The sequence below is a fragment of the Carcharhinus amblyrhynchos genome, chromosome 5 (genome assembly GCF_965287045.1).
Source record: "Carcharhinus amblyrhynchos chromosome 5, sCarAmb.v2.hapA, whole genome shotgun sequence".
NCBI lineage: Eukaryota > Metazoa > Chordata > Chondrichthyes > Carcharhiniformes > Carcharhinidae > Carcharhinus > Carcharhinus amblyrhynchos.
Window position 1 is genome coordinate 5707222 of NC_137328.1, and position 12987 is coordinate 5720208.

A 12987-nucleotide genomic window follows, 5' to 3' on the forward strand; every position below is an offset into this window, starting at 1 on the left:
TTGGCAGGCGGACTTAGAGCTATTTAACATCGAGAGCGTGGTTTTACACGGATGGATTTGTCATCTCTCTGGGCCAAGTGAAGGCTATGGACATCTGCCACAGGCCGAACATTCTGGGAAAATTTCACTCAACCCTCAGAGAAAGTAAAATTGTCAAAACGCCCATCTGGCAGTGACAACAAAGAGAATGCTGTCACAAATCCCATACAGCTCCGGGATCATTATTCCTGCACAATAGTGGGGAGCTTGCTCATTCAACTTGTCCATCAAGCAGCCTTGTGCTTTGATCCAAAATCCCGTAACGATGAAGCAGAGTGGTAGCAGGGACAGAAAGGAAAAGAAGCAAATGCCGCACTCTGGATCCCAATTTCAGAGAATCTTAGAATCCCTACAGTGCAGAAGGAGGCCATTCAGCCCATTGAGTCTGACCAACCACAATCCCACCCCAGGCCCCACTCTCTCAACCCCATATATTTACCCTGCTAATCACCGCGCCCCCCCCCCCCCGCGCCCCCCCCCCCCCGAATACTAATGGACAATTTGGCATGGCCAATCAACCCAACCTGCAGATCTTTGGACTTGTGGGAGGAAACCGGGGCACCTGGAGGAAACCCACGCTGACACGGGGAGAACGTGCAAACTCCACACAGGCAGTGACCAGAGGTCAGAATCGAACCCAGGTCCCTGGAGCTGCGAGGCAGCAGTGCCAGCTGCTGTGCCACTGCAATCTCATGGGACATTCTGCCGCATGTGCCCAAGGATCCATGGGTCAAGAAACAGTGACATGTAGGTTGACCCATGGGCGGCAACTCGTGTGTGTGTGTGTGTGTGTGTGTGTGTGTGTGTATGCTATCTATTGCAATGATTATGACATGTCCTAAGTTGCAGATGCAAATATCTCCTGACAAGTATTTGAGTTGCACATCACGCGTAAAACAGAAGGTTAAAGTTTTATGTCTCTTGGTAAAATTACATGATATCAGCTTCCGGCAAAGGAAGCCACATCAGATCACAGATGAAGTCACTCAGCCAACAGGATGTGACTTCCAGTATTCTGACTCACCATCCCCTTTAGAATGGAAGAACCAGATCGGCAGGCTTGATACTGTGAACTTCATACTGGCTTCTAAGCAAATCTCATGCAACTTTAATAATAACAGGCATGTTAAGACAAACTAGTTATTCCCAAATATGGTTCAAATGAATGCAGCGTCTGCTGTGGTTCAGTGGGTCTTGAGCCTGAAGGTTGTGGATTCAAGTTCTACTGTGGAGACTGGGGAAAAGAAGCTAGGCCAATGCCCCCAGTACAGCACCGAGGGAATACTGCACTATCATTCAGAGGAGATGTTAAAGTTTATTTGTTAGTATCACAAGGGCCTACATTAACGCTGCAATGAAGTTACTGTGAAAATCCCCTAATCGCCACACGCCGGCACCTGTTTGGATACACTGAAGGAGAATTTAGCACGGCCAACGCGTCTTAACCAGCACGTCTTTCAGACTATGGGAGGAAACCGCAGCATCCGGGGGAAACCCGTGCAGACATGGGGAGAACGTGCAGACTCCGCAGAGACAGTGACCCAAGCCGGGAATCGAACCCAGGTCCCTGAAACTATGAAGCAGCAGTGCTAACCACTGTGCCACCGGAGACTCTTGTCAGCAGGTGAATGCCAAATACTCCATCGCTGTTATCTTGAGTCGGTTTAGCTCAGTTAGCTGGACAGCTGGCTAGTGATGTAAAGCGATGCCAACAGCATGGGTTCAATTCCTGTACTGGCTGAGGTTATTTATGAAGGTCCTGCCTTCTCAAGCTTGCCCCTCACCTGAGGTGCGGTGACCTTCAGGTTAAAATGACCGCCAGTCACAGCCCATAGTCATCTGGGACTATGGTGAGTTTACGTTTAACTATCATAGATCATAGATTGTAAAACCCTACAGTGTAGAAAGAGGCCCTTTGGCCCATCGAGTCTGCACTGAACACAATCCCACCCAGGCTCTACCCCCCGCCCCCATACGCTTACATATTATACCCACTAATTCCTCTAACCTACGCATCCCTGGACACTAAGGGACAATTCCTTAGCATGGCCAATCAACCTAACCCGCACATCTTTGGACTGTGGGAGGAAACCAGAGCACCTGGAGGAAACCCACGCAGACATGAGGAGAATGTGCAAACTCCACACAGACAGTGACCTGAGCCGGGAATCGAACCCAGGACCCTGGAGCTGTGAAGCAGCAGTGCTAACCCACTGTGCTACCGTGCCGTCCGCAAGTGCTACTGTGCTTCAAGAAAAACGGGGGACTTTTCCCCAGTGTCCTGGCCGACATTTAGCAGCCTTGAAAGCAGATTATCTGGCCGTTTACACATTGCTATTTGTGGGAGGAGCTTGCTGTGCGCAAATTGGCTGCCGTGTTTCCTACACTGAGTACGTTTCAAAAGTACATCGTTGGCTATCAAGTGCTTGGGGACATTCTGAGGTTGTGAAAGGTGCGAAAGGAAGTTTTTTTTTAGTAGTGTTATTTTTGAAGTGTTATCTCTTCCTGAACATCGTCAGGTTCCCAGCATCACATTGGAGCACAGCAGGATGACTCGATATACCTTCCCACTGGGAAAAAGGGCAGATTCTGGAACACCTGCAGCACCATAACGTAACCCTCTCCCAAAACCTGGAGTTTGCGGTTTCTTGTCTTAAAGGAGACAATTGGGTAAAGATTATTCCCTCAAGCTTACAAAGGACAGCTGGCATGCAGTAGAATATGTGTTTCTAACACAGTTTTTTTTAGCGTATCTTCACACAGACACTGTTTTTCCCTTGGGGAATAGTCAGGGAGACAGTGGAAGGATTCCTGAGCCCACTGAACAGCAATGAATGCTCCTTCCATGGCCAACAAGTCCTTTCATTGGACTTGAACCCAGAGCATCTGGCCCAGATGTAGGGCTGCTACCCACTACGCCACCAGACCCCCTGTGATTTCTAATATATGAACCCCCTCAGTGGATCATTACCTTGGACCGCACACTCTCGTGACTGAATCGGAACTGATATCCTCCAATAACTTCAAATAAAAGAACATTTCTTTCCTGTTTATCATCTATATTGCAATCACAATTTTTGGAGATTATTGGGCCAAAGTGGCCAGGCTTTTCAAACAAGTTTTCAAGTCAGATTTTGGAGTTAATCTCCTGGGAAACAGACCCCAAGTGGTCACTAAGACATTAGTAAGACCACACTTGGAATACTGTGTATAGTTCTGGTCACCCTATTATAGAAAGGATATTATTATACTAGAAAGCGTGCAGAAAAGATTTGCTAGGATGCTACCGGGACTTGATGGTTTGAGTTATAAGAAGAGGCTGGATAGACTGGGACTTTTTTTCTCTGGAGCGTAGGGGACTTAAGGGTGATCTTATAGAGGTCTATAAAATAATGAGGGGCACAGGTCAGCTAGATAGTCAATATCTTTTCCCAAAGGTAGGGGAGTCTAAAACTAGACGGCATAGGTTTAAGGTGAGAGGGGAGAGATATAAAAGGGTGCAGAGGGTCAATTTCTTCACACAGAGGGTGGTGAGTGTCTGGAACAAGCTGCCAGAGGTAGTAGTAAAGGCGGATACAATTTTGTCTTTTAAAAAGCATTTAGACAGTTACATGAGTAAGAAGGGTATCGAGGGATATGGGCCAAATATGGACATGGGACTAGCTTAGTGGTTAAACAAAAGGACAGCACAGACAAGTTGGGCTAAAGAACCTTCTTCCATGCTGTAAACCTCTATGACTCAATGCCCAAAATTCTGCACATGGACAGGTTGAAGTTCTCTCATTATCCAGTTTGGTCTCCATCATTAAATTGTGACCTTTCGGTAGGAGGGTAGCGTCCCTCACTCCCTTTAATTTCCTGGAATGCCTCCTTTGGTGCTGCAGTGATGGACTGTCCCATTCATTAATGACAGACTCCCACCGGCTGCTGAAAATCTTACCAAAAACCAAAGGCCAACCTGGCAGTTAGAAGTGACCACATGGGTCAGCACAGTGGCACTGAGGCTATCACTATTGCCTCGGACCCAAGTTCAGTTTCAGACTTGGATGAATGTGTGGAGTCTGCACATTCTCCCCGTGTCTGCGTGGGTTTCCTCCGGATGCTTTGGTTTCCTCCCACACTCCAAAGATATGCAGATTAGGTGGATTGCCCATGCTAAATTGCCCCGTAGTGTCCAAAGATGTGTAGGTTAGATGAATTAGCCATGGGAAACGTGTGGGGTTTTTGGGGTCGAACAGAGAGAGGACATGCCCACTTTTCTTATCCCCGTAACCCCATGTATTTACCCTAGCTAATCCCGCTGACACTAAGGTGCAATTTAGCTTGGCCAGCCCACCTAACCCGCACATTTTTGGACTGTGGGAGGAAACCAGAGCACCTGGAGGAAACCCACGCAGACGCAGGGAGAACGTTCAAACTCCACACTGACAGTCACCCAAGGTCAGAATTGAGCCCAGGTTCCTGGCACTATGAGGCAGCAGTGCTAACAACTGTGCCACCATTCGCCTCAAAGAAGCCAACATCATCAAACGGAAATCCCAAACCAGGAGGTCTTGTGGCACAGTGGGTAGCACCCCTACATCTAGGCCAGAAGCTCCGGGTTCAAGTCCAATGATGGGACTTGTTGGCCGTGGAAGGAGCTTTCAATGCGTTCAAGGGGCTGATAATAAGCTCAGGAATCCTTCTGCCACCTCCCCACTATTCCCCAAAGGGGAAAACAGCACGTGTGTGAACCCCAGGCCAAGACAGGAGGCCTTTTGGTCCATTGTATCCCATGCCAGCTCTCTGCAGAGCAGTCCACTCAGTCTCAATCTCTCGTTTGATCCCCGCCTTTCAGAACTCGCAAGGGGTCTCCACAGAGAGAAACGGTTCCCACTCATGAAAGGATTGAGAACAAGAGGGCACCGATTCAAAATAACTGGCAAGAGAAGCGACACGCTGAAAGATTATCATCACTTAGCAAGCGTTTAAGGGTTTTGGAATGCACTGGCTGAGAGTGTGGTGGAGGCAGGTTCAATCAAAGAAGGAACCAGATTGTTATTTTGAAAGGGAAAACGTCCAGGGTCACAGGGAGATGAACGGTGAATGACACTTGGTGAATTGCTCAGAGAGCCAGTGCAAACTCAATGGGCCAAATGGCCTGATTCTGTACTGTGATGATTCTGTAAATCTGCGAGTTTCTTTCCCTCAAGTCCAATTTCCTTTTCAAAGCCAGTTCATTGTTTTCAAATTCTTGGCAAAGGGAGAGAAAACAAAGGGACCGTTTGATTCGAAGGGGCTGCTGCTGCAGGCGGGAGGTCACATGATCAAACCTCCAGGAACATGTCCAACCAGAGTTGGCAACCCAAGGCTAAAGTGGCAGCTGAGCCATGTGCCACAGTCAGAAATACCAGCTCGCCCTCATCCCTCGTGACGTCTACCGAGGGCAAGGTTCTCTCAAAGCTGTGCAAGTCATCAGAATGTGAAAGTCTGCGCGAGGTGCGGGAAGAGATTTGGAATAAATCCAGGGTCCGGGATACCTTATCAACCACTTTCTCAACTTAGCCTGGCACCTTCAACGATTTGTACAGATTTACCTCTAGGGTCCCTCTGGTTCTGCACCCTCTTCAGGACCCTTTATTTTACACTGCCTCTCCTCGTCCTTCCTGCCAAAACATAGCACTCAACACTCTGCATTCAATGTTAGGTTATGCTTTGGAGCATGCCAGTCCGGTAAAGATGGACATACCTTCTCTGCTGAGAGCTGGTAGTAACTCAGGATGTTCAGTGGAGATATTGTGGTTGTCTGTAAGTAGGTGGTTCTGCTCCTCACCATGCTCCCAACGTTTTTGCTGTAACTTCTGTAACCAGTACATCATCACTTGATGATTTTTTGCCTGAAAACAAATTAATTTTTCTCATAAAAGGCAAAAAGAACATACTTATTCCCAAATCCCTTAGCTTCGGATCCCTCTCACCCAAATCAACTGCATCTATGGGCAGCACAGTGGTTAGCACGGCTGCCTCACAGGGCCAGGGACCTGGGTTCGATTCCCAGCTCGGGTCATTGCCAGTGCAGAGTCTGCATGTTCTCCTCGTGTCTGCGTGGGTTTCCTATGGGCACCCCAGTTTCCTCCCACACTCCGAAAGACTTGCTGGTTAGACAGATAGACCATACTAAATTCTCCCTCAGCGTACCCAAACAGGTGCCGGACTGTGGCGACGAGGGGATTTTCACAATGACTTCATTGCAGTGTTAATGTAAACCTCCTTGTGACTAATAAATAAACTTTAACCATAAACACTTTTGGATTTTACCTTTTGTTTAAACTTTACAAGGTTCCAATAACTTGTCATCAAGTCACAAGATATTAGGTCAAAAGCAGTATGTGGTGAGGAGGATTTTGGAGGAGGACAGAGAGAGAGAGACAAAGAGGTTTAGAGAGGCTATTCCTGAACGTGAGATCTGGGCAAACCAAAACACTGCCACCAATGGTTCAACGATGAGAACCAGAGCTTCACAAGAGGACAGAATTGGAGGAACGCAGAGAACTGACAACTGGGACTCTAGGGGAGTTAGTGAGGGGATGAAGCTACAGATGGATTTGTACATAGTTTGAGGATAAGGGGAAGCATTTTGGAGCCAGGGTGAAGAGAAATTTCTTCACCCAGAGGGTGGTGAATGTGTGGAACTCACTACCACAGAAAATAGTTGAGGCCAAAACTTGTCTGATTCAAGAAGAAATCAAATGTGGCTCTTGGCACTAAAGTGATCAAGGGATATGGGGAAAGGGGGGATCAGGATATTGAATTGGATGATCAGCCATGATCATAACGAATGATGGAGCAGGCTCGAAGGGTCAAATAGCCTACTCAGCCCCAAAGACATGCTGGTTAGGTGCATTGGCCATGCTTAAATCTCCCTCAGTGTACCCAAACAGGCGCTGGAGTGTAGCAACTACTGGATTTTCACAGTAACTGCATAAGTCAATGAAAGCCTACTTGTGTCGCCAATAGGTAAACTTTGCTCCTTCTATTTTCTATGTTGCACAAGTGTAAGAATGCTAAACTTGAGTCGTTGCTGCCGAGGATACAGGTCAACGAAAACACGATGTGGAGATGCTGGCGTTGGACTGGGATGGGCACAGTAAGAATTCTCACAACACCAGGTTAAAGCCCAACAGGTTTACATGGTAGCACAAGCTTTCAGAGCGCCGCTCCTTCCTCAGGAGAGTCACCCAATGAAGGGGCAGAGCTCCAAAAGCTCATGATTCCAAATAAACCTGTTGGATTTTAGCCTGGTGTTGCAAGACTTCTTAATGACACATGGGTAATGGGTGAATGGGATTTGGTGTCAGTCAGGGCATGGGTAGTTAATTGTTTCTTACTGCTTTCAATTACACGCATGCACACACCGGCTCTACAATGCAAAGCTCGGCACTGTTTTCACCGCAGCCTTGCCTCAGCTGCTGCTAAGATTCACCATAATCTGCTTTTACAGGTGCACCATAGAAAGCATTCTTTCTGGTTGTATCACAGCTTGGTATGGCTCCTGCTCTACCCAAGACCGCAATGAACTACAAAAGGTTGTGAATGTAGCCCAATCCATCACACAAACCAGCCTCCCATCCATTGACTCTGTCTACACTTCCCCCAGCCTTGGGAAAAGCAGCCAGCATAATTAAGGATCCCACATATCCCGGACATTCTATCTTCCAACAGGGAAAAGGTACACAAGTCTGAGATCACGTACCAACCAACTTTAGAACAGCTTCTTTCCTGCTGCCATCAGACTTTTGAATGGACCTACCGTATATTAAATTGATCTTTCTCTACACACTAGCTATAACTTTAACATTACATTCTGCACTCTCTCCGTTCCTTTTCCCCTATGTACTCTATGAATGGTTATGCTTTGCCTGTATAGCATGCGGTACTGACAAAGTATCCCAATACATGTGGCAATAATGAAGCAAATCAAAAACATGGGCGGGTTGAGGTGAATAGTGTAGATAAATACAGCACAGGAGGAGACCATGTTGTTCAAGCCAGCTCCCTGCAAAAGTAACTCAGCTCATTTCTCAGACCCACCCTTTCCCAGCAGTTCTGCAAATCCTTTCCCTTCAAGTGTCTATCCACGTCCCTTTCAAAAGCTAAGATTGGATCTGCCTCCATCACACACGTGGCCAACATATCCCCAATCCTGAACATTCGCTGCGTACAAAAAGATTTTTTTCCTCGTCCCCTGTTTGGTTCTCTTCTCAAATCAGTGTCCTCTGGTTCTCCACCAGTCCAGCAAGGGGAACAGTGTGTCGCTGCCCACTCTGCCTGGAACGCTCACGACTTTGAGCAGATCTCCTCTCAACATTTTCTGTGTTGACACAGCAGCATGATGGAGCCTGATCTCACTTTCAGCCTGAGGTTACTTTTTTAAGATTTGTATCTCCATTGGCTCATCATGAGTAGGGCAAGTGTGGGCAGAAACTGGAAGTGAAACTCCACATGTTTAGTATGGCTAATCCCTCTAACCTACACATCTTGGGACACAAAGGGGCCCCAAGTCTGAAAGCAACTGGATTGGTCAGGACTGGGCGTAATGCCAGCTTTCTACATCACCCGATTTTATTCCCAGTTACAGGCAGCGTTGCAGCCAACCCCACGGGAACCCATCTGGAGAGTTAAGTGGCCCCAGTTACACATCTCAACTTGGCACGTTTGAGCTTTTTCTTCTCCTCGTGAATACTGAAGCGTGTCTCAATTTAAGTCTCAGTTGGGAAAGCGAAAATATACAGTTCCAAAAATAATCTGGTCATAAGGGGAAATGTTTCAGTTGTCTGAAGGACAGATGTTTCCTGTCTTTTGTGAATGTACTTCGCAGTGTCGGGCCCTGACCGTTCGTTCAGTGTGACCGTAGCCTGGCTGTTGGTATCATGGAATCCCAACAGTGCAGAAGGGATGCCATTTGGCCCATCGAGTTTGCACCAACTCTCCAACAGAGCACCTTACCCAGTAACCCCACATATTTACGATGGCTAATCCCTCTAACCTACACACCTTGGGGCACAAAGGGGCAATTTAGCATGGCCAATCCACCCTAATTTACACATCTTTGGGCACTAAGGGGCAATTTAGCATGGCCAATTCGCCTAACCCACACATCTTTGGGCACTAAGGGGCAATTTAGCATGGCCAATTCACCTAACCTGCACATCTTTGGGCACTAAGGAGCAATTTAGCATGGTCAATCTGACTAACTTGCACATCTTTGGGTACTAAGGGATAATTTAGCATGGCCAATCTAATTAATATGTACATCTTTGGGCACTAAGGGGTAATTTAGCATGGCCAATCCACCTAACCTGCACATCTTTGGGCACTCAGGGGTAATTTAGCATGGCCAATCCACCTAACCTGCACATCTTTGGGCACTAAGGGATAATTTAGCATGGCCAATCCACCTAACCTGCATATCTTTCAGACTGTAGGAGGAAATCCACGCAGTCAGGGGGAGAAGATGCAGACTCCGTTCAGTCACCCAAGCGTGGAATTGTACCCGGGTCCCTGGCACTGTGAGGCAACAGTGCTAACCAATGTGCCACAGTGCCACCCTGGAATTCCAGAGCTTGGGGTTCTGGCAGCTAAAGGCACAACCACCAGTGGTGAAGGGCAGAAATGGAGGGGCTCAGAAAGCAGACTTGGAAAATGACAGTGATTATCTGAGGGCTTGAGCAGGTTACAGAGAGGTGGTGTTTACATCACAAAGATAGGACAGCTTTAGACAGAATGCAGGAAAGATTTTACGAGAATGGTCTAGGGACGAAAGGGTTCAGTCTGATGGATAGATAGGGGAGACTGAGGTGGTTCTCCTTCAGGAACAGAAGGTGGAGAGGAGGTGGTGTACCCATGATCACGAGGGATTCAAACACAGCAAGTGGGGGAAACAAATTGTTGGGTTGAGAAACAGAGGAGACAGGTATAAAGAGAACTAAATATGTTAACCGGAATTTTCCGGCCATTCTCACCTGCTGCTCTTGCATGGTGAATTTGTTCATTGATTTGATTTATTATTGTCACAAGTATTCGTATACAGTGAAAAGTATTGCTTCTTGCGTGCTATACAGGCAAAGCATACCGTTCATAGAGAAGGGAAGGAGAGAGTGCAGAATGTAGTGTTACAGTCATAGCGAGGGTGTAGAGAAAGTTCAACTTATTCAAAGGTCTGGTGGCAGCAGGGAAGAAGCTGTTCTTGAGTCGGTTGGTACATGACCTCAAACTTTTGTATCTTTTTCCCAAAGGAAGGAGGTGGAAGAGAGAACGTCCGGGGTGCGTGGGGTCCTTGATTATGTTGCCTGCTTTGTCGAGGCAGCGGGAAGTGTAGACAGAGTCAATGGACAGGTCACTGCAGCAGGACCAGAGGATCTCACTGGCGTGAACAGCTAGAAATTTCCCCCCAAAATGTCAGTGAGTGGTTAGGACCCAGGAAACACTGCCTGGTGGGGACAGATTCAATCCTGCTTTCTCAAAGGGAATTGGATGGGCACACGAAGAGGGAAAAAAATTTGCAGGATTCTGGGGAAAGGACAGAGAGGGTGGGATTAATTCCTGCAGGGATTTAGCTCAGACCAAATGGCTCCCTTCAGCACATCTCACAGAACCTAGAATGTGGAGATAAAATTAAAAAAGGGTGTTGTCACAGGAATTCTATTGATTTCATTCATTTTGTGGACAAGATGTCTAATAATGATTGTACTCCACCATGAAGGTGGAAACAACACATCCCATAACCTTGTGACTATGGACTTGGAGCTCTCCCAGAGCCTTCTGTTCCTTTCTCCCTCAATTGGTTGTTTAACTTTCTGTTAAATGCTGTTCAGCTCTAGACAGAGCAGAGAGAAACAGGACATAACAGGGGTGGGGGATTAGCTGAGGTGCTCTTGCAGGGGGCCAACACAGACGCAAGGGGGTGAATGGCCTCATTACGTACTGTAAACACTCCCTGTTGTGGAGTTTGTGCATAAAGAAACTTTTCCCGTATGCCTAATTGCATTTATTGTTGATGTATTTTTTAAATTCATTCAGAGGATGTGGGTATCGCTGGCGAGGCTAGCATATACGGCACATCCCTAATTGCTCTCGAGAAGGTGCTGGTCAACCACTGCAGTGCACACGGTGTAGGTACACCCACAGTGCTGTTTGGGAGCGAGTCTGATCCAATGACAGTGAAGGAACCGTGATATTCCCAGCGGGTGGTATTCCCACATGTCCGCTGTCTTTGTCCTTTTTGGTGGTAGAAGTCGTGGGATTGGAATATGCTGTCGTAAGAAGCTTGGTGAGTCATAAAAACATAAGAAATAGGAGCAGGAGTAGGCCATCTAGCCCTTCGAACCTGCCCCGCCATTCAATAAGATTATGGCTGATCTGAAGTGGATCAGTTCCACTTTCCCCCTTTCTTCCCGTAACCCTTAATTCCCTTGTCTATCAGAAACCTATCTACCCGTGACTTAAATATATTCAGCTGCGGTGCATCTTGTAGATGGTACACATCGTGCATTGGTGATGGAGGGAGTGAACACTTAAGATAGTGGATGGGGCACCAATCTGCAAGATTGCTTTACATTTGATAGTGTTGAGTTTCTTGAGGGTTATTGGATATTCATGGGCCTCAGATATGGTCGCTCCTACAAGTGGGAACATCTGCCTTAGCAAAACCCCTTCATTATCTGACAGCTCCCCCCCACCCTCTTCTTTTTGATGAGAAACATCCTTGTCATTCAACAAAGCTCACCAAACATAATATTAACCCTTTTGTTTCCACAAAACCAGGCACCCTCAAATCTTTCCAGAGGTATGTTGAGTAACATGGGCGAGGCAGTAAAATTCCGGCCAATCCCAATTCCAGAGCGGGCGAGGCTCATAGAATAGAATTCTCTGTTTACCATGGGTGGGATTTTGCAAGACTCACCCAAGCAAAGTCATAAAATCCCACCCATTGGGTCTGACTGATGGCCTCCTTCATTGCTGAATGGTTCTAGGCACATGGGGAAGGAAGCAACTGTGACATCGCCAACTTCCTTCTCATTAATGAAGGTATAAAGAGCTTAGATAAAATACTTTGCATACAATTGACCTTGTCTCCTGATAATCCAACATCATTCTTTTTGCATTGAAGTTGTCCAAATGCTTTTTTCTTTAGAAGTAGTTAAGATTTGGAATGTGCTGCCTGATGGAGTGGTGGCTTTCCAAAGGGAATTGGATAAATTCTCGAAAGGGGAAAACAAAAGAACTATAGGGTCACGGGGAAAGAGAGAAGTAGAGTGGGATTAAATCAAATTGCTCTTCAAATGAACAGACACAAACTCAACAGGCTGAATGGCCTCCTACCATGCAGTAAGGCTTCTATGATGCAAAATAAGGAAGTCAAAATGTAGCACTTTGTAAAAATTATCAGAACATTTGAATTAATCCACTTTGCTTGGAGAGGGTTACACCGTGCTAAAAGTGTGCCTGCAATCCCAGGTCATCAGCTGTGCACTGCAAACCTCAGGCGACTGCTTCACGGAATAATGTTGTTCTTCTGCATTGTTGGGGACAGATTAATTGTGGGAGGTTTCAGAGAAAGTGCAGGTGAAACATCACAGCAGGTTGTGAGGTTGTGGAATCCAAGACTGGTGTTAGCGGCTGAAGCAGAGATTCTGTCACTGTCTGAGGGAGTGTTGGAGAGGTGTCTTATTAAAAGCAGAATGAAGTCACAAGGGAACAGGACAAATATGGAATTAACATCAAGGAAGACAAATATCCCACAAGAAAGGGATTCTACCATTCTGTCAAATGACCCCTTTCCATGTTGTCACACCTGTGTAATTCTCCAACACACGGGTAGCACAGTGGTTAACACTGCTGCTTCAAAGCACCAGGAACCCGGGTTCGATTCCCAGCTTGTGTCACTGTCTGTGTGGAGTTTGCACATTC

The 12987-nt window shown here is 46.8% G+C and overlaps 1 protein-coding gene across 1 annotated transcript in view; it reads right to left on the reverse strand.

The window, feature by feature from the left end:
• Positions 1–12987, reverse strand: part of tbc1d2 (TBC1 domain family, member 2) — a 55873-nt gene that overhangs the window by 38408 nt on the left and 4478 nt on the right. Inside the window, exon 2 of the mRNA XM_080188393.1 lies at positions 5768–5915. Coding sequence (XP_080044519.1) covers positions 5768–5897 — 130 coding nt within the window. The 5' untranslated portion in view covers positions 5898–5915. The remainder of the gene's footprint in view (positions 1–5767; positions 5916–12987) is intronic.